At 39.1% G+C, this 26,340-nt stretch overlaps 1 protein-coding gene across 2 annotated transcripts in view; it reads left to right on the top strand.

Moving 5' to 3' along the window:
• The window catches only part of TDRD3 (tudor domain containing 3), a 119,747-nt gene extending 99,095 nt beyond the window's left edge, over nt 1-20,652 (top strand). For both annotated transcript variants that reach the window (XM_064440773.1, XM_064440774.1), the window contains 2 exons: nt 10,127-10,263; nt 20,412-20,652. In XM_064440773.1, coding sequence (XP_064296843.1) covers nt 10,127-10,246 — 120 coding nt within the window. In that variant the 3' untranslated portion in view covers nt 10,247-10,263; nt 20,412-20,652. The remainder of the gene's footprint in view (nt 1-10,126; nt 10,264-20,411) is intronic.
• Nucleotides 20,653-26,340: the final 5,688 nt, after the last annotated feature.

The raw sequence follows: 26,340 nt of genomic DNA, 5'->3' as shown, positions 1-26,340 counted from the left end.
AATTTGTGATTTTACTTGTGAACAACCAACTGAACAAAAAAAATAGGCATTTGTTTACTGAATATGCACGCGTGTGTTTGACATTGGAGATTTGCATGCCAAATTTTGCCATAGGTGAGTGCGTGCACACAGCACTGTTTCACCTAAAATGTCATCAAAACTCACTGCTTCCCTTTTAGGTTTTGATACGGTTTCATCCCATAACAGCAAAGCATTAGGTAATTCCTCCTAGTATCTCTTTGTGTTTTCTTTCTGAAAGTTTGGTGGCAGAATTTTCTGATTGTATACTAAAATAAGTCCAGCAAACCAGCAAATACTTTTTCCCCTGTATGGCAGCGTGTGGTTTTGCTTACAAGTGCACTTAGTGCAAAGAAACTGAATGCTGATTTTTTTTTCCCCCCAGTCTATGCAAGTATTCTTTATCATTATATGTTTAAGACTGTGCCTGTATTACTAGCATAAACTAGACTTTTCCAGAGGTCTTCATCAACTTGATTTTCTAAAAAAAAACCTGTATGAGTAGTTTATTTATTCAAAACCAAAATGCTGGGGAAAGGGAAGGGCTGACAGTTGTATGTGGTTAGAGGGATGTAGACCATTAATTTACGGCTCTTTTCCAAAAACTGGCACAGCTACTCCTTATAGTAGTATTACTCCTTATGGCACGTAAGGGGTTACTGTTACTGATTTCTTTTTGTTAAATGTATGTGTTTTGTTGAAAACATTTCCACTTCCAGTTTGTGGCTTTCTTCTTGATGAATTGAGAGAATTCAACGTGTCTGCTGGTTGTGTGTTATTCATATAGCTTCCGTGTATTTCCTTTCTTTTAGAAATTATTGAAAATAAACCTTTAAATATTTATAGTTTGATACTATTCAACGCAAAGAAGCTTCCACTAATAGAAGGGATATGGTGTGAATGGCTTTAATATGTATTTCTAAAGAACTTTTTAAATTCATTATTTTTTTGCTGTGTTGAGAACACAATGACAACTTGCAGGAGAGTATGTTTGTTTCAAGCACAAACCTCACAAGATGAGTTGCACGTTTATTTTAATATGTGCCACAGGGAATTACTGCAAGTATGAATAACCTGCATAATACCCTTAAGGGGAAGAGATAAGCTAGCAGAATGTCTATGGGATAATCATGCCCCAGGCTTACATTATCCTACTTTTATTGAAATGTAATTGGAATGTAGTCTATTTACAAAACAGAGTGCTTTGTTTTCAGAGTTGAAGAAAAGCAATGAAGTACGAAGAAATGTCTGGTTCCAAGTTAACTGTTGTGTTGCTTTTAGTGGTCTCAGATTTAAGTATGCAATTCTTTCCCTTGTCCATCCGTCTATCGTGTCCAGAGAAGGGCAACAAAGTTGGTGAAGGGTGTAGAGAACAAGCCTGATGAGGAGGAGCTGAGGGAATTGGGGTTGTTTGGTGTGGAGAAGAGGAGGCTGAGGGGACACCTTATTGCTCTCTACAACTACCTGAAAGGAGGTTGTGAGGTGGGTGTTGGTCTCTTCTCCCAGGTCACTAGTGTTAGAATGAGAGGAAATGGATTCAAGCTGTGCCAGGGGAAGTTTAGGTTGGATATTAGGAAAAACTTCTTCACCGAAAGGGTTGTCAAACATTGGAACAAGCTGCCCAGAGAGGTGGTGGAGTCGCCATCCCTGGAGGTATTTAAATCAAGGGTAGACGTGGTGCTTGAGGATATGGTTTAGTGGTGGGCTTGGCATGATACATTAGCAGTTGGACTCGATGATCTTAAGGGTCTTTTCCAACCTTAATGATTCTATGATTCTGTGATTCTATTTTCCATTTCTTGATTTTTCTTCTGAAGAATCTACAAATTTTCTGTCACTTGGTATCTAATGTTGATTGCTTCACTCAAAATTCAGGATGTATATTGTCTTAACAGAATAATTTAAAAATTAGCTGTGTTTGAAATTTGGTGGCTTTTGTTGCAACTCTTATTTTCAGCAGAGGAAAAATTAGATAAATCTTATTTAAAAATGTTAATAGTATATATCCATTTTTTTCAGGATTACTGAATCATTTATTATAAATTCAGTATCTTAAATTAATGTGTAATAAGCCTTTAGTTGATAAATTGCTGGCCCTGAAGAATTAATTGTAGAGTTGTACAAAAACTGGCCAAGAAAATGTAAAATTATTTTACTTCTTATGTTTGGATAGTGGAAGTCGACAGAAAAGATTTTCATTAATTTATTTCTCATTATATAAAAAAAAAGACTGCTCAGGGAATGGTAATCTTGAAATTTTTATTTTGAAAATGAAGAAGCAACAGATGATGTGGCGTAGCTCCGTGCCACCTAGTTTTATGTACCATAGTTTTGAACATACTTATTTGTGGCCCATGTGTGTTTAGTGGAGACAAAGACACACCCTCATAAGGATCAGTTCCTTTTTATCAGTGTAAATAAGGTAAACAAATGGTTTGTGTATGTTTTGGTGGTTGTGGTTGGTTTTTTGTTTTGGTTTTTTGAGGTTTTATTGTGGGTTTTTTGGGGTTTTTTAATGACATTACAGCAAGGTTATTTTAATGAATTGGTAGTAACTTTGAAATTTGTCTACACCTGCATTAGGGAAACCATTAACTGAATTTGTTGCATAAAAGGGTTTGTACAGAGCTAGAAAGTAGAATGTAGTGTTTTACTTGTTCAGTGCATCAAAATCTCATACAATTTGAGAAACAGTAGAAGAGAGAAAGATGACACTAGTATAGTAGGTTAAAATGTTATATAAATGGGTAGGAATTATTCTGGCTGCATATAGAACGGCAACAGACAGTAATTGTGTAGTTGCAGTTCAAAGTGTCAGGAGCTTTTTAGTAAACCATACAGTACTATACAGCAAGTCAGTTATATCCCTTTAAGGACAATTAATGTTACGATTTTGCGGTAAATCTCTCGGTAGGTTCCATAATACATTTAACATTGCTATTTCTGGCACCACTGTATTATAGTATAATAATATTTTACTGTAGTGAAGCTAGAGCTAAATTCTTCAGCATAGCTATTGATGGTTTTGATGTAAATCAAATCAGAGTTACATATGGAGTACTGTACATGTAGTGTATACTCATATACACACGTATGTCACATGTACTAATTATCTAATGCTTGTAATGTCCCATATGTAGCTAGATGCTTATGGGGTTGTGACTTCCAAGTAGAAGAAGTTGTATACTCTGTAAGTCCTTCACCGTTTTTTATCCTGCATATCCTTTACAGACACAGAGTAAGACCAGCGTATCAATGCAGTCGGTAAGAAATATCTTTGAAGTTGTATGTAGTCCCTGTGGCTGATGGAGTTGAGCTTCCTTACTGGAAGTGGCCAAAGTCCTATTTCTTCAGGCATGTGCTATTAGAAGAAATTTAAAATCAGATTGAATTAAAAGTTCTTGATAAAATTTACTTGAAAATTAAAATATTTTCTTTTTGAGCAGACATGACAGATTCTTACCAATTCAGGTCTATTGCTTTTATAAAAATCCATTTAGACAGTAAGGCCAAACATTTCCTGTGTATGTGATCCCTTCACTTTCTTCCTGGGTTTTTGTTATTGTTTTAGAACAATGCAAGTGTTTCCATACCTTACTGTTGATCCTGGTGTCTATTGATTAAATATCCTGTAGTTCACCAGCTTGATGGTTGTATCCAGAAGTCAACACTAGAACAGTACTTTATCAATGTGAGAGACAAAAATTTGAAAAAGCATGTGTAAACATACTCTTTATATTTTGGGGTTTTTGTTTTGTATTTATTTGAATGATTTAAAGATGTATTCTTGGTGCTCTATAGGTTTTCTATATGCTTTTCTAAGAGTTGTCTAAATAGCAAAAACTTTCTCATGCAAAACAGAAGATAAAGTGCTTATTTTAGCTCTTTCTTTGTCACCTCAGTAAAATATATCTGGATACCTAGAAAGAGGTATAAGGAGAAAGACAGAGATAGAGACAATGGGGAAGGATGAAAGAATGAATGTAGCTTGAATGTCATTTTTCTGGTTTGTGAGTTAGAAAATGAGTATCGCCTTTCATATGTCTTGTCATTTTTCTCCCTTTCATTTGTGATTCAAGATTGAAGAAATATTATTTTCAAATTGTCTTTGGCTTTCTCTCACTTTATTGTCACAAGTCCCTTGTAAAGTTACCAGTTTTATTGGAAGTTAATGGTTTTGGTCTTTAGAATGATTTTAAAGTTAATTAGAAATCGGACAATCTGTTTTTAAGTTCTAAATTTGCTAACAATCCATTGTAATTACTTTAATTTTAAAAAACTGTTATACTGTTTAAGTTTTAAAAAATTGGAGCAGGCATTGTGTACTAAGAGATGTAAAACCATAAAACGTAGAACCAATGAACTCTATAGTATAAAAATTATTCTGCATTAGAAGGCTATGGGTGATGGTGGGGGTTAACTTAAAAATGCAAAAAGTCCTGAGTAGGTGTTGGTTTAAGTCTTTGTGTTTAAACAGTAACTTTGGGACCATTCTCTCTGACATGCGTGCACATAAACATGCGCACAGTCTAAGAAGGTGTAAGTTCCACTTCAGCCCATAAGTCATTATCCTCCTCAGATACTTTCTTTTTCTTAATTAATTGCTTCTAATGGTGAAATCTGTTTTGCACACCCATAACATTTGAATACAGGCAGACTAATTCCATAAGATTATTTTAATGGGAAAAGAATTTAAGAGTGACTAGGAATATGATTTCATGGACTGAGCTGATGACCACCTACCTGTCAGCTCTGAGAGAAGGAAGCAGTTCTTCCTCCCTAATCCTGACCATCCTGCCTTTTGAACCTGCGTTAGTTAAAGCTGGCAACTGTACACCTGAGCAAGAAAGGGCCAGGAAAAGTGGAGAGAAGAGTGATAAAAACGGTGCAGGAGAAGAGAAAGGAAAATAGTTTCAGCAGTACCAATCCATTACATTGGTGCGACCGTCTATGGCACTACAGCCTCCATGTCAGAATTAGGTTGTAAATTTAAGGGTGTCAAGTGGTAGATTCCTTTGTTTAGTTATAAAAGATCTAACTGTATTGTGAGGATGCACTTCAGAGGATCCAGGTAAGAGTTAAGTAACAACAATAATTATGTATCTTATCATTAACACTCTAAATGATATATTAAAAGGTTAATTAAAAAAAAACCCACCTTTTTCAGGTAATTACTGCATTATACCTTCTTCAAAAAGAAACATTTTTGTTTTAAACACAGCCATATCCTTATCATGTGTGCTTTTAGTCAGCAGTGATACGTTACTGCAATGTCTTACATGACATGTATGATCATACTAAAAGCATGTTTTTTCTAAAAATGTAATGCTACCCTGACTCCTTTAAAGGCACATTAATAGGGCTAGGAGTTCATATTCATTATCTGACAGCAGCGAGGGGTCAGCTCTGTGCAGGTCTAGCAGTAAAACCTTGAATCCCACTTGTCCTTCTCACTCACGATTTAACTGAGACATATGTATGGTCACAGGCCCAGTCTAATACGTTTGTGTACTGTGGGAAAAAAAATAGTGAGCATCTGCAGACTCACAAGGATTGCCCTGTGAGATGATTACTCTGTGAGAGGAACTGATACTTTAAGTAACAAGCCTAACCTGCAAAGAAAATTGATCAAAAGCAAATGTGTTGAATTATTCTGTAATAGACACTTCAAAAATGCCCTTGTCACAAAGTCAGTACTTAGTTAAGATCTTTGAAAAATCGACACTAGTGGTAATTTCTGTTTTATTTTGAATTCTCACACCTCAATTGAAATTTTTGAAATTATGCCGTAAAGCCTCTCTAAGATCGTATAACTTAAACTTTTGCTTTTATTAAGTGACAAAATCTATTTTTTCACAAAATCCTGTTTGCATTCTTAGTTGTTATGGAGTTCTAAGAATCCGTGTAAGTATTCAGGTAAAGTAAAAATTTAAGGGAATACAGTAGACACTTCAGCCAATGATTTTTTTTTCCCTTACAAATATAGGATGTATAACATATTGTAATTCAAATATTTATATTTAGCTTTTTCTAGGAAGCTTGTGAATCTTTCAGTATGGCAGTAGTGTGGTTGGGTTTTCTGTTTGTTTTCTTTGATACATCTGGAAAATCTTACAACCTGTTTTCAATTGATACAAGCATGGGTAAGTGTTAAAATCAAAGATTAAAGTACTCAAGGAGATCACACTGGATGATTAGGCAAAAGAAGCAAGTTGTAAGAAAGGAATTTAACCAGCAAAACGAGATCTCTTGGTGTGTTAACAGCGGGAGACAGCTGTTGCCAGCATTCGCAGGCACTGCAAAGAGGCATTAAATCTGGACTGGGAAATGGGAGTTGAAATGCACATGAAAGAAAAGGTCATTTTGCACAGAAGCCAGTGCTTGTTCTTTGTACTGAGTCCAGCAAATTTTCCATGCATCAAGTGTGTGGGTGAAGTTAAAAATACGGCTTAAACTGAAACAGTCGTTTGACATTACTGAAATGGAAAATGTCTTCCGCTTTCTTTGCCTTGTGTCTCTTCTTCGTCCCATGGTTCCTGGCCCCATGCTGCTCCTTCATTGCCTCCTTGCACAGGCTCTGGTGCTCATCCCTTAATAGCCCACAGAGAGCTATAATTGAAAAGCCTTAGCGGTAGGGCCCAGCGAATAGAGCAGAATTTTCTGTTCATAAGCAGGAATAGACAGAGGTAACTAGTTTGTAGGTGGCAAACTTGGAGCTGCACAGCTGTGACTTGCAACTGCATCCTAAATATATGTGAGCAGAACATTCAGCACAGCTTTTGTGTATTGCATAACTTCTGTCCTGCTCTTTACTGTCATCTACCTATTCATTGTTCTTAGAAGTTATACAGTAAGTATTCACTTCAAGGACTGTAAAAAACCCAAAAGTTTCTGAACAGTTCTTTTGAATGCACTGAAAGAAGTCTTGCAATTGAAATTCATTGAGGAAGCCTTTAATGAAATATAAATTTACTTTGCTCTAATATTGTTAATTTTAAGAGTAAATTGGTTGCTAAAATATTTTAAAAGCTGAATTTATAACTTTATTCTGCAGCTTTGAAATCCATTGGATTTTTTATGTAAAAGCATGCTTGTAGTCACTTGGCTGGACTGAAGTTGCTTGCTGATTCCCTAAGCTCAGCTGGTAGAAGTATGGTGGTGGTACAAGCTCTTCAGAATATATGGGTCCAAAATAAAAGTACTGCCTGTGCACATATTCCTGTTTTATACTTGTCTGTCTTATGAGATGGAACAAAAATATCAAAAGTAACAGCAGATTTTTATGGCAACATTTTGAATAGAACCTGAAAATCCCAATGACTTATGTTCCCCTATTCACCATCCTGTTTTAAATACCTAAAGAATGATGATATCCTCCACCCCCTCATGTCATTCTAACCTATTACTGCAATAATTTCTTTGTGCATTTCATTGTTTGCGTTGTCTTTGCTTTTTCCTATGGATCTGCTATATTTTGCTGTCTTTTGCAGTTTTGCTTGGTGGTATCATACAATCACAGGGGACATAGCCCTCGGTAGGCATTGTGCAGGCACTAGAAAACTCAGTCCTGGATACTGGAATATTAGATAAATAATGACTAATAAGCTGAAGGATGGAGATAGTAAGATATATAAAGTTTTTTGAGCAGTGTACTAACATGAAACCCCAATTGGTAATAGAATGAGAATGAAAATGCTCTAGGAGAGATTTGTGGCCACCTCTGGTTTATAAAATGTAATCTAGATCTTACATGGATAAGGAGGTAGGAAATGGAATAATTTAGAATGACTCACAAGCAACTGATAAATTGAAAGCAAACAGCAAGAAAGATTGGAACAATAGAGTTGGTGGTGAGATGTGTGACCTAATTGACTGCAGAGTTCTAATGGAAGAAATGCAGGCAGCTGAAGTTTTTAGGTTGAAGAATGGAAAAAAAAAAAAAGGAAGTGAACGTTAGAGATATTAAGTTTTGCCTCCAAAGGGTTGATGTTTTTCCAGAAGAGGGATGGCATTTTTGAGCATAGGGTGGAGAGATTTTAAAGTAAATTAAAAAAAGGATTTTTTTTCTGGGTTCATCTTTAAGGTGGAAATAAAATAAAGTGGCAGTAGAAAAAGGATGAAAGAACAGCAGTGGTGGATTGAGTGTCAGTGATCAGCAAATGGTGGTAGAAAAGAAACGCGATTACTTGTAAAACAAGAAACAATCTTTAATAAAGATATGGCTAGGCAAATTGTTATTTTGGGGAATGTTAGATCTAATTAGGATCTAATGTGAATAGATAAGAACCAAGCAACAAATGACAAGTTGTCATCAGATGTTTAGATGGCAGGCTTCAACAAGGTGATCAGTAACTCTGTGTGGGGAGACACTGTGCACAGAGAACAACGACGGAAAGGTTCCAAGGTGTTCTGCTGCTCATTTGTTGTTCTTGTCATTCGCTGCATTGCTCGCTTTTGCTTCATTCAGAGCCTGAAGAAAGTGAATGTGATTTCACATTTTACTCTTGCCTATTGTAATAAAAATATTTGAATTGGAATGCATGTATCTGAAGCTTTTAATGCTATGTGTAAAGACAACTACATCAAAACAGAAGTGTGTGGAGACAAATCCTAGTTTTAATTTTACTGAATTCAAAGGATCAACAACATTAACTTTGAGATTTGATGAAGATTTGCTGCTCTAAAAATTCACTCCAATATACATAACCTCGGAAAGAAGTTGGCTATTGCACGTGGGGTGTGATGCACTAACTATCTAATTTCTGTTCTTTTTGAGCAAAGACTACCAAGGTTACAAAGAAAAGATTCTTGTTTAATTTGCTAGAGTCTCTTGAAAACACCAGTATGCATTGCTGAATTTTCAGTCATGCATATATGCCATTTAATTTTCCTTTTTTGGAGAATTCCAAATATTGAGCGAATGAAAGCTCACCAGTTTATTCTTGAAGAGTGAGCTCTTTTATGTTAGATAGAAGCTTTGGCAAAGAATTGTAAGAAAACCTTCAATTGCATCTATCTTTACTCTTTTGGCAAAGCATTAGGGTTGATAACAAAGTAGATTTCTTACAGCATGTGCCCTCTAGACCTGGTGTCTGCTACAGTGTAGTGTTAGGATATTAAAGAAACAAAATTGTAACTGTTTCCCTGAGACACCATTTGACAATCATACTCGTGTTCAGAAACATTTTTAATTTTTTCAGCCTATGATTTTTTCTTCTACTTCTTTGTTATCAACTCTAATGCTGTTGAAATTATTCTTTTATCTTTAATGTGCACCACTTTCAAATATTCCATCAGATGAATGTGCTTCCTTTCAGTATTTCTTGACCAAAGTAAATATGTAGCTATTTTAATCTTCCTTTATAAATAATTCTCCAGTCAGTTGATTTTTTTTTTCTTAATTTTTTTTCCTTCTGAATTCCATATAATTTATCAATATCTTTCTGGTACTGAGAAGCCTAGGAGTGAATGCAATATTGCAAATATGTAATTATCTCTGCTTTCATTATTCAGAGGTTATATGTAGTACTGCTGCACATAGCAAATTCATATCCAAACTGCAGTCCGCTATACTTGTAGGCTTTTTTCATTATTACTGCGTCACAGACTTTTATCTACTATTTCAAATCTGTGTTTGTAGTATGCATATTGCCAGATGCTGTTCCTTGCATTTCCATTTCCTAATTCTTTTATTACATTCTACACACATTTCTAAAGTCCCAAAAGCTGATATTTCTCTTGCTCTGGCAGGTTATCAAGGTTATCGTGCTTCTTGAGTTTGTTGCCTGTATCACTCTTGGAAAATAATTTTGCTTTAGTATATATGCTTTTTTCCCTGCAAGTATTTAATAACTGCTGCTGCTGCCCTGGGGATTGAGTTTTGGGATTCTTCATCTTGTTTTTGTTAGCTTTCCTAGGTTTGAAAAAACCACTCCCGTTATCTCACTTTATTAAGTGGTCATCAGCACAGAAGCAGCAGTTGCTATGTGTGCGTGAATTCGACATGTATGTATGTGTCTGTGTTACATGTATGAATGTGTGCACATGCCTACTCATGTATAATGCATTTACCTACTCTTCCATTTAAATCAATGCTATTTACCTGCAGGAGGAGGAAGAAGAAACATATGAGCAAACTCTAGAATTCCGCAGAGGAGGTGATGGTCAGCCAAGACGGTCCACACGACCTACTCAACAATTTTATCAACCCCCAAGAGCTAGGAACTGATAAATAAGAAGTACAAGGTAAATGTCAATATCATATTTCATTTATGGGTTTAGATTTCAAGAAGAGTACATCTGGGTTGTTCTACACTTCAGTGTTCTTCAGTCTTTATGAAGCTCATGAAAGAACTTTCTGCAACTTTGCTGGGAGCTGATTCTATGAAAACCCTCAGCATTGGGTTGCAGAGGATTAATATTTTGAACAAATAAATTATAGTAATCACCATTTTACAAGCAAATCGACAAAATCCCTAGAAAAACCTTATTTCTCATTTAAAAAAGAAAAAAGTACTAAGCAATAGCACATGTATGACCTATTTTGTTTAACAGTGGTAATACGTTTATAAGGAGCAAACACAGACCACTGATTGCTACAGCTATGGAGAACTATTGATACTAGATCAGTATCTTATCATTTAAGTGCAAGTTTTATGGCGTGTCTTTTTAGTTTAGAAACCACTTCTGATCACCTACATGGAAGATATGTTTGGCATATTGTTTCTAATTTTTGTAGGGATATTGGTATATTTGTGATGAAAGTTGGATATCTCTGTTTCTCTGGATTTTGTGGCTGTAGGAAGAGACTTAATATATCTGTGGGAAGAGGGAAGGCAATAAAAACACTGGGAAATACATTTTTAACTTTGCCTCGTGTAAGGACTTGTGGTTTAGCCAGCAACTCAGCCCCACACAGCTGCTCACTCTCTCCCCCATCCTGCCGGTGCGGGAGAGAATCAGAAGGGTAAATCTTGTGTGTTGAGATAAGAACAGTTTAATAATTAAAATAAAACAATAACAACAACAAAATAATGCAGTGAAAAGGAAAACAATGAGAGGGGCGAAGCCCGGGGTGGGGGAAAGGGGGAATGAACAACCGAAACAAACAGCACGTGACGCAGCCGCTCACCACTTGCTGACCCGATGCTGCCAGTCCCTGACCTGCAGCTGCCACCCCATGCGCCAACTGCATCTATTAATGTACTGGTCATGGTGTCACATGGTATGGAGTGAGCATCCATTGGCCCCTCCCGGCCTCTTGCCCACGTGGCAGAGCGCGGGAAGCTGGAAGGGTCCCTGACTGCTACGGGTGCTACAGTGAAGAGAATTAACTTTTTCTCAGCCAAAACCAGCACATTCTTCACTCCTTATTCAATACCATTTACACCATGCCAGGTCTCATACCATCCAATACACCTCACCAACCACCACCCCTCCCCTTCCCATCCTTTGATATAATACACAGACATCATTCCCTTAGTTTATGGACCTTCCCTGTAAATTGTCCGTTAAAATGTCCATAGAGTTCACCCAGTTCATGACTCTGGGCTCCATCCGTTGTATCAGTCTTTCATGGCAGGAGAGATGGTGTGTGTGGCGTTGGGTTGCTGCGTACCAAGTCAGTCATCGTTCCATCACTGCTGCACTTTGCTTGTTTCATCAAAGTTCATCTTCCATGGATTGGAAAATTTGTACTATGATATTAATGATATGGCATATAGCAACCACAGAAGAGATGACATACAATATTATACAGCAGTTCGCATTGTGCCATTCAGTTCATTGGCTGTTTTCACCCAAAATCAAATCCCCCTGAGGTACACACCGGGCTCTTCCACCCTCCCGCATCACCCAAGTGCACCCAGGTCCTCAAGCAAAAGCAATCCCACAAGTGGGTTTGCCTCTGCCTGAAGCAGGAATAATCCAGACTGTTTCCCCCAGCATATTGTTTGCATGCACTACAGGGACTCCATCCCCTTCCACAGTATGTAGGATCTCTGACTGAGCAGGGACAGCTCGATTGGCAGATCCCCTAGTGTTGACTAATGAGGTGCCTTTTGCTAAATGTGTATCCCAGTGCCTGAATGTTCCACCCCCCATTGCTCTCAGTGTAGTTTTTAACAGCCCATTGTACCGTTCAATTTTCCCAGAGGCTGGTGGGTGACAGGGGATGTGATACACCCACTCAATGCCGTGCTCTTTGGTCCCAGGTGTCTATGAGGTTGTTGCAGAAATGAGTCCCGTTGTCTGACTCAATTCTCTCTGGGGTTCCATGTCGCCACTGGACTTGCTTTTCAAGACCCAGGATAGTGTTCCGGGCAGTGGCGTGGGGGACAGGAGATGTTTCCAGCCAGCCAGTCGTTGTTTCTACCATTGTAAGCACATGGTGCTTGCCTTGGCGGGTTTGTGGGAGTGCGATATAGTCAATTTGCCAGGCCTCCCCATATTTATATTTCAACCATCGTCCCCCATACCACAGAGGCTTTACCCGCTTCGCTTGCTTGATTACAGTGCATGTTTCACGTTCACAGATAGCCTGCGCAATAACATCCATGGTCAAGTCCACCCCTCGATCACGAGCCCACCTGTATGTTGCATCTCTTCCTTGATGGCCTGAGGTGTCATGGGCCCACCGAGCTAGAAATAGTTCACCCTTATGCTGCCAGCCCAGATCCACCTCAGCCACTTCAACCTTGGCAGCCTGATCTACCGGCTGGTTGTTTCGATGTTCTTCAGTGGCCCGACTCTTGGGGACGTGAGCATCCACATGACGTACCTTTACAACCAGGTTCGCTACCCGGGCAGCAATATCTTGCCACAGTGCGGTGGCCCAGATGGGTTTGCCTCTGCACTGCCAGTTGCTTTGCTTCCACTGCTGCAGCCAGCCCACAGGGCATTTGCCACCATCCAGGAGTCAGTATAGAGATAGAGCACTGGCCACTTTTCCTGTTCAGCAATGTCTAAGGCCAGCTGGATGGCCTTTACCTCTCCAAACTGGCTCGATTCACCTTCTCCTTCAGCAGTTTCTGTGACTTGTCATGTAGGACTCCATACAGCAGCCTTCCATCTCCAGTGCTTTCCCACAAGGCGACAGGACCCATCAGTGAACAGGGCATACAGCTTTTCATCTTCTGACAGTTTTTTATAGAGTTGGGCTTCTTCAGCACGTGTCACCTCCTCCTCTGGTGATAATCCAAAGTCTTTGCCTTCTGGCCAGTCCATGATCACTTCCAAGATTCCTGGGCGACTGCGGTTTCCTATTCAAGCCTGCTGGGTGATCAGTGCAACCCATTTACTCCATGTAGCATCAGTTGCATGGTGTGTGGAGGGAACGTTTCCTTTGAACATCCAGCCCAGCACTGGCAGTTGGGGTGCCAGGAGCAACTGTGCCTCAGTACCAACCACTCCTGAAGCAGCTCGAACCCCTTCACATGCTGCCAATATCTCTTTTTCAGTTGGAGTATAGCGGGCTTCGGACCCTCTGTATCCCCAACTCCAAAACCCTAGGGGTCAACCTCGGGTCTCCCCATGTGCTTTCTGCCAGAGGCTCCAGGTAGGGCCATTCTCTCCAGCTGCGGTGTAGAGCACATTTTTTACATCTTGTCCTGCCCGGACTGGCCCAAGGGCTACTGCATGAACTCTTTCCTGTTTAATCTGTTCAAAGGCTTGTGGCTGCTCAGGGCCCCATTTGAAATCATTCTTTTACCGGGTCACTTGATAGAGAGGGCTTTTGATCAGACTGTAATTTGGAACATGCATTCTCCAGAAACCCACGACGCCCAAGAAAGCTTGTGTTTCCTTTTTGCTAGCTGGTGGAGGCATGGCTGCTATTTTGTTGATCACATCCATGGGGATCTGACAACGTCCATCTTGCCATTTGATTCCTAAGAACTGGATCTCTTGGGCGGGTCCCTTGACCTTACTTTGTTTTATGGCAAAACCAGCTTTCAGAAGGATTTGGAATATTTTCTTTCTCAGAAACTTGTTCTGCTGTGTTGCCCCACACAATGATGTCATCAATGTATTGAAGGTGTTCCGGTGCTCTACTGTGTTCCAGTGCGCTATGGATCAGTCCATGGCAAATGGTAGGACTGTGTTTCCACGCCTGGGGCAGTCGATTCCAGGTGTACTGGACGCCCCTCCATGTGAAAGCAAACTGTGGCCTGCACTCTGCTGCCAGAGGGATTGAGAAGAATGCATTAGCGATATCAATTGTGGCATACCGCTTGGCCGCCTTTGACTCCAGTTCGTATTGAAGTTCTAGCATGTCTGGCACAGCAGCACTCAACGGTGGAGTGACTTCATTCAGGCCACGATAGTCTACTGTTAGTCTCCACTCTCCATTAGACTTCCGGACTGGCCATATGGGACTGTTAAAGGGTGAGTGGGTCTTACTGATGACTCCTTGGCTCCTCAGTTGGTGAATGAGTTTATGGATGGGGACCAGAGAGTCTTGGTTGGTGCGATAGTGCCGCCGATGCACTGTTGTGGTGGCGATCGGCACCTGTTGTTCTTTGACCTTTGGCAACCCCACATCAGAAGGGTCCTTGGAGAGGCCAGGCAAGGTAGACAGCCGTTCAGTTTCCTCCGTCTCCAAGGCAGCTACACCAGAAGCCCACCTGTACCCTCTGGGTCCTTGAAATACCCTCTCCTGAGGTAGTCTATGCCAAGGATGCACAGAGTCTCAGGGCCAGTCACAATGGGGTGCTTTTGCCACTGATTCCCAGTTAGGCTCACTTCGGCCTCCAATGCAGTTAGCTCTTGGGATCCCCCTGTCGCTCCAGCAAAGCTGATGGGTTCTGCCCCTATATAGTTTGATGGCATTAAGGTGCACTGTGCGCCGGTGTCCACTAAAGCTTTATACTCCTGTGGGTCGGACGTGCCAGGCCATCGGATCCACACAGTCCAGTAAGCCCGGTTATCCCTTTCTTCCACCTGGCTGGAGGCAGGGCCCCTCTAGTCCCAGTCATGGCATTTGCAACTCATTTCCTGTAAATCTGAGTCAAGAGTCTCTCTATTAAGCTCAGAAATAAAATCAACACTTCTCCTCTGTCTGGGGATCGGCTCCCTGGAAACTGGAGCAGCAACTTTCCTGGAAGAAGCTCCCTGAGTGATTGTTCTTCCTTGCAGCTCACATACCCACACCTCTAGGGTCGAAGTAGGCTTGCCATCCCACCTCATCATGTCCTCTCCATGGTCATGCAGGTAGAATCATACAGTGGCCCATGGTATATATCCTCTCCTTTGTGCAAAAGGACCCTTATTCCTAATAGCTGAGACACTACTCTGTAGAGGTAGGGAGTAGGACATACCTTCCTTGAGTTGCTGGACTTCTTGGCATAGTTTCTCCACAGCAGAGACAAGTGAGGAAGAGATATTCGCTTTGTACTCCTGGAGTTTATCAGTCACCTCTGCCACTGTTAGTTCCTTGTCCTCTCTCCAGGACATCACTGCCAATGAGTTTGCATGCGAAGATGGTGCGCTCCACACAGACTTCCGCCACATGAGTTGTGTGCACTCGGCTTCATCTGGATCTTTGGATGACCGTTGATCGTCCAGGTCACCATAAATCACCTCAAACACAGCTAATTCCCTTAGGCACTGGATACCTTTCTCCATAGTTGTCCATTTTCCTAGGCAATATGTAACATCATCTTTAAATGGATACCTTTCCTTCACTCCGGGCAAGAGTCACCTCCAGAGGCTGAGGGCTTGTGTTCTTTTTCCAATTGCTTTGTCAATGCCCCCTACCCCAGAAAGGGAACCCAGTTGTTTGGCTTCTTTTGCCTCTAATTCCAGGCTACTGGCCCCATTATCCTAGCATTGGGGCAGCCAGGTGGCAATTTGCTCCCCTAGACCACAGCCAAAATCTTTTCGCATATCTCACAACTCACTCAAGGACAGGGATCGGGTGGTCTCTATTTCATTTATGACTTCTTCCTCCTTTCCTCGTGATGGACCTGCTTTTTCATCATCCCATTCTAAACGAGTTGACGTGCGCTTCCAATATTTCTTCTTGTGTATGGGGGCAACTGATACTGGTACGGGTTGATACTCTGAGCCAGCTCCAGTACTTGTCATGGGGGTTTGAGTAGCCACAGTGCCTGTCACTTTGCCTTTCAATCCAGAGATATTCTCTTCCCCTTGGGAGCACTGAATACTGTTGAGCAGGGCTCAGTAAGCATGGGCCAGGCCCCAGCATGTTGCAGTTACCTGTGTCTCTCTGGAGTTCCCAGCGTAACAACATACTTTCCCCAAATATTCCATGAGTTTTTCAGGATTCTGCACTTGTTCAGGGGTGAAGCTCCAAAACACTGGGGCTGCCCACTGCCCTAGGTATTTGCCCATACTGTCCCACATGCCCTGCCACTCGTAACTGTCAAGCCTTGGGGCAGATCTCTGGATGATATTCTTAAGTTGCTTTCTAACCTTAGCCAAAACCAAAACAACATGCCCCAAAACTAACAGTAAGTATATCTTAACTACCCAAGGATGTTCAAGATACAAAAAGGTTGTTGCAGTAAAGGTGGAGACATCATAGAACAAAGTTGCAAAGATACTATTCTGTATTTCCTCCATGTAAAATCTCTCAGAGGAGGAGGTATAATTGCTAATTGCCTCAGTGAGGTGGTACCCAAAGTACAGTAACAATTCCAGCAAAAACACCAAATACCAGATAAAGCTGAAAACCGGTGTTTGCGTAACAAATCTCTTAGGCAAAACATGACCGAACGCAGCAGCCTAAACAAACCAACACCAATCTTTAACACTTACTGCAAAAACAAGAGCATGGTGCTGTGACCAGCAGCTGTTATTATCTCAAACCCTCTGAGCCCCACGTTACATTCCAAAAGAGGCTGTTGTGGTTTAGCCGGCAGCTCAGCCCACACAGCCAGCTTGCTCCCCCACCAGCAGGATGGGGGAGAGAATCAGAAGGGTAAATCTTGTGTGTTGAGATAAGAACAGTTTAATAAATAAAATAAAACAATAACAACAACAGTAGCAACAATAATGCAGTGAAAAGGAAAACAATGAGAGAGGTGGGAAACTTGGGGAGGGGGAGGGGGAATGAATAGCCAGAGCCAACCGCATGTGATGCAGCCGCTCACCACTTGCTGACCCGACGCTGCCAGTCCCTGACCTGCAGCTGCCCCCCATGCGCCAACCGCCTCTGTTAATGTACTGGTCATGGTGTCACATGGTATGGAATGAGCATCCCATTGGCCAGTCGGGGTCAGCTGACTTGGCTGTGGCCCCGCCCCTCCCGGCCTCTTGCCCACGTGGCAGAGCGTGGGAAGCTGGAAAGGTCCCTGACTGCTACAGGCGCTAGTGACAAGAATTAACTCTTTCTCAGCCAAAACCAGCACAGGACTCATGTCATCTGAACAGGCTTTCACTTGATACTTTTTTCACCTGAAAGGAGCAGCATGTTTCTCTCGTTCATGTATATTAGACCAGCTTCTTCTCTGAAATAAGTGGCTGCAGTCCCTGCTGAACGCAGTACTGTCTGTCTCTGTCCAAGGTCCCGTATTCTACTTTTCATGAGCCATTTATGTGAATAAATATTCTTTCTATTGTTTGCTTAGCATGGAAAGGACAATTTGCAACAGTAAAATCTAAAATCCGTGCGCTCACCATTGAATGAGGAGGTACAAGACCTAGGAGTATTTACCATACTCTGAATCATGAGGATATACTTGCACTTATGCTTTTTTAATTAGCAGAAATTAAGGGATTGTGTATCATCCTCAGAACATACACCTGATATGTGCATTCAGAAATCTAAAAAGACCAGTCAGAGAAACCAGTTATAATTTTTTTACTGAACAAGTCAAGTATGCTGTACTGCTTTAATTTTACTTGTGGATCTCGTATATCTGTAGCTTTCAAGTGTTGATTAAAAGTCTATCATGAATAAAGAAAGCTTTATCAAGTCGCATGCTATTTGGTATACATGTGTCATATACATGTGGCATATATTTGGTATACATGTGTCATATACTTGTGGCATACAAGTGTCTTTGTCTTAAATCTGATGGGTTTTTTTTCCCCTAGTAGCCAGTTTATTTTTACTGAGCTCACTTTAGTTCCTTTCCTTGCTCCAGTCCTCCGCCTTCAGTTAGCTTAATAAAAGCTGCTGATCTCTGCAGCTTCTGATATTTCTGACGTGCAATAACATATGATCTCACTTTTTTGATCATATGCTAAAATGCCTTTTTATTTTGGGGAGTACTGGCAATATAAAAGCAAAATGTATTCCTCACTTCTGCCAAGGTGATAATTATTCTGGGTTTGCCCATATCATTCAATTTTCTGTGTTAAGTAAGTGTATCAATCACTATCAATAAACATGTCATGAGATAATTTATGCAGAAATATTTCTGGCATATGCACTGAGCTGAATTCTAAACCAGCTCAGCTGGCTCAGAGGAGTGTCTGTGATGAGCCGAATGAAATTTGCTCAGTGTAGATAGCAGTCAAAAGAAGGGATTTTTTTGGTAGCTTTAGGTAATGTTTTTGTTAGTTCTCTAATTTTACAGTATAAATCTGGAAAATTGTGTTTGGCTTTGGTCAGCTGGGAGAAAGGGGAAAACGGACATCCAGAGAGAGTGATAGTAACTCCTGTATCTCAAGAAGAGTGAATGAATTGTTGGCAAGTAAGGAACAACATTTCCAAGGCACAGGTGGCTGTTCCTTCCAGGTTTTGTTATACTTTGCTTTGAAGTTTCTAACAGGATCCTGATTTAAATGAATACCAGACTCGGTATCAAAACCTATCGACCATAAAAAAACCCAAACAGTTACAGCCATTCCACTGCCCCACTTCAAATACTATTGTTTTCTGTCAGACATCTCTAAATAAAGGGGTTAGATTCATGTTAACGTTACATCACTTGACAGGGAAGACTTATTAGGGCTGGTGCAATAATGCAGAAATGGAGCTATACTGCTTCCTGGATTAGTTTTCAGCAAACTCATTTAGGTTTTGAAGTAGCCCTGGTGAATCTGGAATTAGCATTGACAGATCATAATCTATGTCTACAGTATAATGAGGTCTTAAGTATGCGGAGGCTTAAGTTTTTTAAAATCCTGAGTTGTTTTTTTAAAAGTAGAATTTGGATCCATGGGGTTGCTTAGCCTGGAGAAGAGGTGGTTCCAGAAGGACCTTATTGCGGCCTTTCAGTACTTAAAGGGGGCTTGTAAGAAAGATGGTGACAGACTTTTTAGTAAGGCCTGTTGCGATAGGACAAGGGGTAATGGTTTCAGAATAAAAGAGGGGAGATTTAGACTGGATATGAGGAAGAAAGTTTTGCAATGGGGGTGGTAAAACACTGGCATAGGTTGCCCAGAGAGGTGGTAGATGCCCCATCCCGAGAAATGTTCGAGGTCAGTTTGGACGGTGCTCTGAGCAACCTGATCTAGTTGATGTCCCTGGTCCTGTCCCTGGTCTTTGTAGGGTTTGGACTAGATGACCTTTAAAGGTCCCTTCCAACCCAAACCATTCTGAGATTCTGTTCTTCTGAGGAGCTTCTTGCCACACTGTTCTACACTTCAGGTATTAAGAACAATGGCTGCAGACTTTTAGGAAGTCTTGACATGGTGTTTATTATGAAGACAGAGTGATAGAGTAGTCATGTTAAGGTGAAGTAAAGAAGTATGAGGTAGTCAGTACTTCACTGTGGTTGCAGTTAACCTAGAAATGATCGTTTATTAATATCCAGTAGTGTGAGGTAGAGAACACTAACTCAGAATTTTATCAGAGCACTGCAGTGAGAGCCCTTGAACCCACTCTAGGTTGTTTAGGCTATGTGTCAAATGCTAGCTTTAACAGGTCTGTAAAATAAGATATTCCTCCTAGAGAATCAAGATACAAGAATTAGAATCTAACAATAATAAGAATACATCTTGAGCTTACACTTCCTGTATAGAATGTCATGATAGTATGAAAAGGAAGGGGAACAAGTAATCAGAAATGAGTGTTTTGAAGGATCGCAACTTTTGGAGGAGCTTCAAAAAACCTAAGAGTGTCAACCTATGAGTGCCTGGTCATTATCTGTTTCTTGGGTCTTCGTTTTCTCCATGACAGAAGTAATTACACCTTGTCACACTTGCTATAAAATCTCTATTGAAGTCCTTACCAATGGAGAAACTGAATTTTTGTGAGAAGTCATTGCCAGAAGGTGTTCTTTCCTTGTATTATACCAATCATATTTATTGCATTGAAGGGCAACCTTCTGATTTATTCTTTTAAAGACTTACATCTCTGTAAGTACTGAAAACCAGATATCCACTCTTTTGGAGGAAGAAAATGAAATAACTGTAGAGCGTATGTTGCACAAAGAGCAGAGAACTTTTATGTTTATCTATTGTATTTTATTTTTTTCATTTAGAAACCTTCTCGGGGTGGGAGGAAATTCACTGGCAGCTCCAACTTGCTGAAGACTTCTCGAAGAAATTCTGGCTTTTCCAAGCGACAGGATGGAACAAAGAGAGCTCATGTGAGCAGAAGGAATTTGGACCTGACACCACAAGAGACTTTTTTAAAGTTCTTAGTTATATGAAGCTGAATACTTTTTACATATGAAAGAGGCAAATTGTCATTGCTGCCATCAATAAAACCACAGTGCACTATTTTATTCTTTGCCTTGTATTCTTTTTACTGAGCCTCCATTGTTAGTTAACATAATACTAATGTATCATGATTTTTATTCATTTTGAATTGATTTTGTTTCTAATATTGTTTCTAGTAAAGTAAAAGTAAAACTTATATTTTCTCAAAAGCCGACAGGATTGGGCCTTAAACTTAGATTTTAGGCTAACGTTAGTGAAACATGTTTAAAATTTTCAGCTAATTATTGTACAGTGAAATTCTGAATAGGTTTTGGCTGTGTTTTCTGTGTTTATTTTCCAAAGTTGCTGAAGGCCAAATTACAAATTTGCCTACTATGTTTTTCATGATCTGTGACTAAAAGGTTGAAGGGGAGAAAGAAAATCATCAGTTTCAATAGTAATTTTCTAAATAATTTTAGGTAAATATTTTCTTTTTAGGAATATTTATATTACAGAAATAGAAATATTTCTAGAAGGTACAGGAAAGTAGTTTCAACAAAAAGTACCAGAAGTTGCGTATGAGTATTTTAAACGTAAATGTGTGTATACATGCACACATGTGCAACCTGTTGAATAGTAGGTTCTAACTTTCTTGTAGCTTTAAACTCTGCTTTTATTGCTTCATAGTAATAGAACTTTTTCAACTATCATTGACGCTTGAAGGAATCTTATGTCAAACTACTTTTCATTCTAAGCTGTGTCTTTGAATCTTATGTGACTATGACAAATAGTTGAAATTTCACTATTTCTTTGCTGAGAAGCGCTCAAGGTCTGTGTACCATGCAAATCCCTTCTAAGCTTTATTCTGATCATTTAATTAAGATGGAAATAGCACATACATTTTGAGGTAGTTCTGTAAAGACAGAGTTTTACCTGAGTTATGTATTGATGGTACAAGTTGTACAAGTAATTCTACTGAATTTCTCTCTGAGTGCTCATACAAAACTCTATTTGGATAGAACCTGGTTTATTTGGATGAAAAGAAGTTTTATATTGATGATGTAATTGAATGTATTTGCAGCACGTAATGTGGATTACTGTCCAAATGCAGTCAGAACTTACCAAGCACATAAATATTTGCAGAATATTAAGGAACCAAATGTTTTGCTGCCTTAATGGATCCTAAGCAGCTTCTTGAGAATTATAATGCAACTCACTAATAACTCTAAAGAAATTTGGAAGCTTAAAACATGAGCTGTACAATGTTGAAGTTCTCCACGATCAACTGACACACAACAGATTTTATGAAGTTTGTTATATTTAAGCTAGAAACCACTTTCCAAATACTATGAATCATTCTGGTCAGTTCTGCTAAATTGTACCAGCAAATAAATAAATTGTAGATCTCATACATTGGATGTTGGATGCTTTACTTCCAGAATTATCACTAAGACCACTGATAGCAGCTATTCAGCTTCATAAAGCGATGCAGCTATAGTATAATTTTAAAAAGCAGTTTTGATTTTTCTTTATGAATAGAGTGTGCATTAAATGAGAGCCCTACAATCAGTGTACCAAAGCAATTTCTGAAATTAAAATAACTTTTATGTTCTTTTGAGCTTTCATTCTTGCTGTGAACTAAATCATAAAATTCAGAAAACTGCAGCCTGATTTAGTGAACTGTAAAAAATAAAGCCTACTTATGAAAATTTGAAGACACTAGAAATACAATGTAGCATTCCTCTGTAGTGGTTGTGGCATTCTGAAATAACCACATGTATGTGCAGCTGTCTGTAGGCAAATGAAATATATTTGAGAATGTTGGTTTTGTTTGTAAAACAGTAAAGACCACATTCTGGTCTTTTCACTAGTGCTGGGGAACTGGAAAGCCAGAGTAAGCAAACAGCTGGAGAGTCTCCTTGAAAAGATACATTGTCTTTGGGTGTTTTATGATTCTTTTCTGATTTGGTTTTGACTGAAATAACTTCTTTTGAAAGCTCTGCCTGTTTAGGATCTGAAGAACCAGTGATTTGAGTCAATAAAAACTATTCACATCAACCTGTTCTGAAAAGCAAGAATTCATATATTCATGCTCATTGATTCCTATATCTGGAAACAACATGATGATTAGGTATGTATATAAATTATTTTCTTGATTTGCATAATCCATCAAAACCACAAATATAATAATTTGTCAGTCATAATGTAGTAAAGTCTACATACAGAAGAGCAGCATGAATTTACTTAGCTTTTATGTTCAGAAAAAGTTATCATGACTAGGTGGATCTTCAAAACTGATGTAAAAGTTAACTTCTAATTTGTCAAAAGCAACAGGAAAAACAAGCTCCTGAGCTTTGTGGGGCCACATCTGTGTAGTTAAACAAAAAAAGCTGATAAGGAGCACTAGATCCTGATCATCCACACTATGTATTTACTAGCTTGATTTCTGACTCTATTTTGGAATGTTCCTGACTAGCTGTTTCTAAGATAAACTGCCACAAAGAAACTTTGCCCTTTGCAAGCTGGACATGACCCAATCTGTGCCTCTTGACCTGTGAACCGGTAGGTCCCTGGTCCGTGGCTGTCCTTTACTAGGGTTATAGATAGAGCTTATGAGAATTTCTGTCTTGAATGTTAGGAATGCAATTCTAATGAGATGTTTTCCTTGCCACAGACTTGTATAGAACATTTTTACCTAAAGGAAATTGAGACGAAGTTAGAATATCTGATTTAAATTATTCTAAAAGTTATGTGCCAAGTTGGTAATACTACCATTGAATTAAATTGTATTTTATTTTTTAAATATTTTTATATGTTTATTTTTATATTTTTTTATTTTTATATAATTTTTATATTGTTGAGATATAAAATAATTTTGAAACAAAAGAGTAGAAAAGTTCTGGTTTTATCTTACATGTTTTCAGAGTTTTATAACAAAATCTGATTGAAGTTGTCATGTTTTCGTTTAAAATTCTGCCATGGGCTAACATCTGCTGATAGTCATATATTTTTTATACATATACTAATATAGCTTTTTATTTTGTCACTAACAGGTACTTTCTCATTAAGTCTTTGGCAACAACTGTACAAAGCATTTTGAGGATCTTGTCAAGGTCGCTCTTCCAAGAAACGCTGCTGGAATTGTCTCTGCAGAATCTCTGTGTAATGACTTGAGCTTTATGCAGATGAAAGTTGTTGGGAATGTGGCTTTCCAAGGCAGTTTTAACAACACATATTTCCACTGGGTGGCAAAATGAGGAAAAATATTACAGGATATTACAGGAAGGACAAATCTTATCAGTAAGGTGCACTTGGTGTTAGATACAGAATGAGTAAAAGCTTAATGGAACATAAGGATTTAGCGTGAGGTAAATCTGAAGAGACTTTTGCAAGAGAACTCCCAATAGCCAAACTAGTTAATGAAGGTTGGTCTCAGGTTAGCCAGGTAGCTGAAGGAATGTGGCAGCGTAGGGTAGACAGTCCCTCTCTAGCGTTATGGTTCAGGGGACTTCTTACAGAAAAATCTCCAGTGCCTTTGTGCATACACAGGAACGTACCACTCAATCATTCTGATTGTCTATAGATGCTTTCTTGAAGGAGAATCCCAGTCCTTTCATCATGTGACTTGATCCAACTGCAGTGAAATCTTCTAACTTTCTTGAGAACTATATAAGCCTCAGGAATAGCTAATTGCGCAATTTATCTACTCAGTTTAGCTTTCTACTTGCTATACAATTATTGAGGCATTATCTTGATTTTTTTTCTTTCTGAAATATCTCAGAGCAACCTATTGCAGGAGAGCAGCAGCTGAACTACAGAAGGTATTCCAAACATGTAGGCACTGACCTTCTAATAGTATGATATGCATATCAAAAGCTTTGTTTATTAGTGGTATCCTTCAAAGCAATGGTAAAAACTTCTAATTACTTTCTTCTTTTATCTTCTTCCTCTTTCTTTCTTCCCCACCCCCTCACCCAATATCCATTTCATGTCAGTTGCTTATGTTGGCCTGTTCTGGCTTTAAATTAGAATTTCATTTTGGAATTTTGAGAATGATTCCAAAACAATTAAGACGTGAAGACAGAAATTACATCAATACCTAATTTTCCCACAAGATTGAGAGACCATAAAAAGTCAGTTTCCCTACAAACACATGGGAGGTTGATGGACATAATTATATTTTGGAAACTGTGGTGGTATGAATGAGACCACAATCTAGTATATATTACAAATAAATCTTACATGTGTTCAAATAAATAGGAACTATGGGAAGGCAAATGATTAGGTATATAATAGCAACAGAGCACCACAGATGGTCTGAAAAAAATTCTGCAGCTACTTCTAAGGAAGGTGTCTGCAATCATATTATAGTGCCTTGTAATATTTCATGCAACTTGAATAATCTCTCTTAAAATGGATGCATAGGTAAGTATTGTGCAGAAGATATTAATGTCATTTTCAGGCAGTTTAGTATGTCATGGGATCTTGAATGCTTTGCTTTGATTTTACACTGTATATTTCTAAACTGCAAAGGTTAAAGAACATAAAATATATTTTTTTACAGTCAAAATGGTCTTAACCCCAAGTATATTTTGTTAGCCATTAGAGAAATGGCTTTGCCTCTGCTAAAACAGCTGTAGTCTTACATGACTGCACAGATTTAAGTCTCAATTAACTAGTTATTTTGTGCTGATTATGCTTCTGTAGCTGTTTAGCAAAGGAACTTGGTTTGTTTACAATGATAATAAAAGTAAAAAGCATAATAAGTAAGGGATGCTCTATCATCTTGATATGCCACAAATGAAACAGTGTTTTTTGTACTCGGGGACTAGAATACCATAGAGAAAGTGCTGTTCCATGTGCTACTTGAATCAGTAAAATAGCTTTCTTCAAAATTGAAATCTATGATTCTATGAGCGGGGGCGATCAAATTTGTACATTAAAAAAAAAATCTTCCATTTTGAAGAAATTAAGCATATGAGTCCTCTGCATATGAGGACTTTGTTAATTTTTTGTGGACATTGATAAACTTACCCCTTTGATAAAGTTCCTTAGCTCTTGAAAGCACTTGGCTTTGTTATTTGCAATTACTGCTGTTACCAAATTGTTCCAGAATTTAATTCCTCTGAAGGCGAAAAATCTTCTAATTACAGCCTAAACGTATTCAGTAACACACACTTGTGCTTGTGTCACCGTTGACCTTCAGTTTAAAGAGCTCTCATCTGACCCTTGAGGTATTTGTAGGCAATTTCTAAGCTGTGCTGAGTGAGGGCATGGAAGAACAATACTCTGCGAATCCTCTTCAATAAGCATTTGCAGTGCCGTAGCATGCTATCGCAGGAGATTCTATGACTCACGTGGTCCTTCATGCTTATATTGTGTGCAGTAATTTCTGTTCAACTGTATATGCCTTCATTGAATCGATGAATTCTTTAAACTTGTAGTTTCATGTGCCTTTCTTCTTGCGGTCAGTGAAAAAGACTTTGTACTATTACAGAACAGTGTAGGTTAGAAGGGACCTCAGGAAGTGTATCTCTAGGCCAACCTACAAACAAAACAGGGGCAGCTATGAGATCAAATAAGATTGCTCATGGCTTTATCCAGTCAGGTCTTGAAAATGTTCGGAGGTGCAGATGCCTAACCTTTCTGTGCAACCTGCTCCAATGTTTGACTGTCCTCATGGGGAAAAAATTCTTTCCTTACATACAGGCTGAACCTGTTGTATTTCAATGTGTGCTTGTTGTCTTTTGTCTTCGTGCCATGTGCCAC

This window comes from Phalacrocorax carbo, chromosome 1 (genome assembly GCF_963921805.1).
Source record: "Phalacrocorax carbo chromosome 1, bPhaCar2.1, whole genome shotgun sequence".
NCBI classification, from domain to species: domain Eukaryota; kingdom Metazoa; phylum Chordata; class Aves; order Suliformes; family Phalacrocoracidae; genus Phalacrocorax; species Phalacrocorax carbo.
The sequence above is the reverse complement of the archived record's forward strand: the minus strand, read 5'-3'. Positions and strand labels throughout refer to the sequence as shown.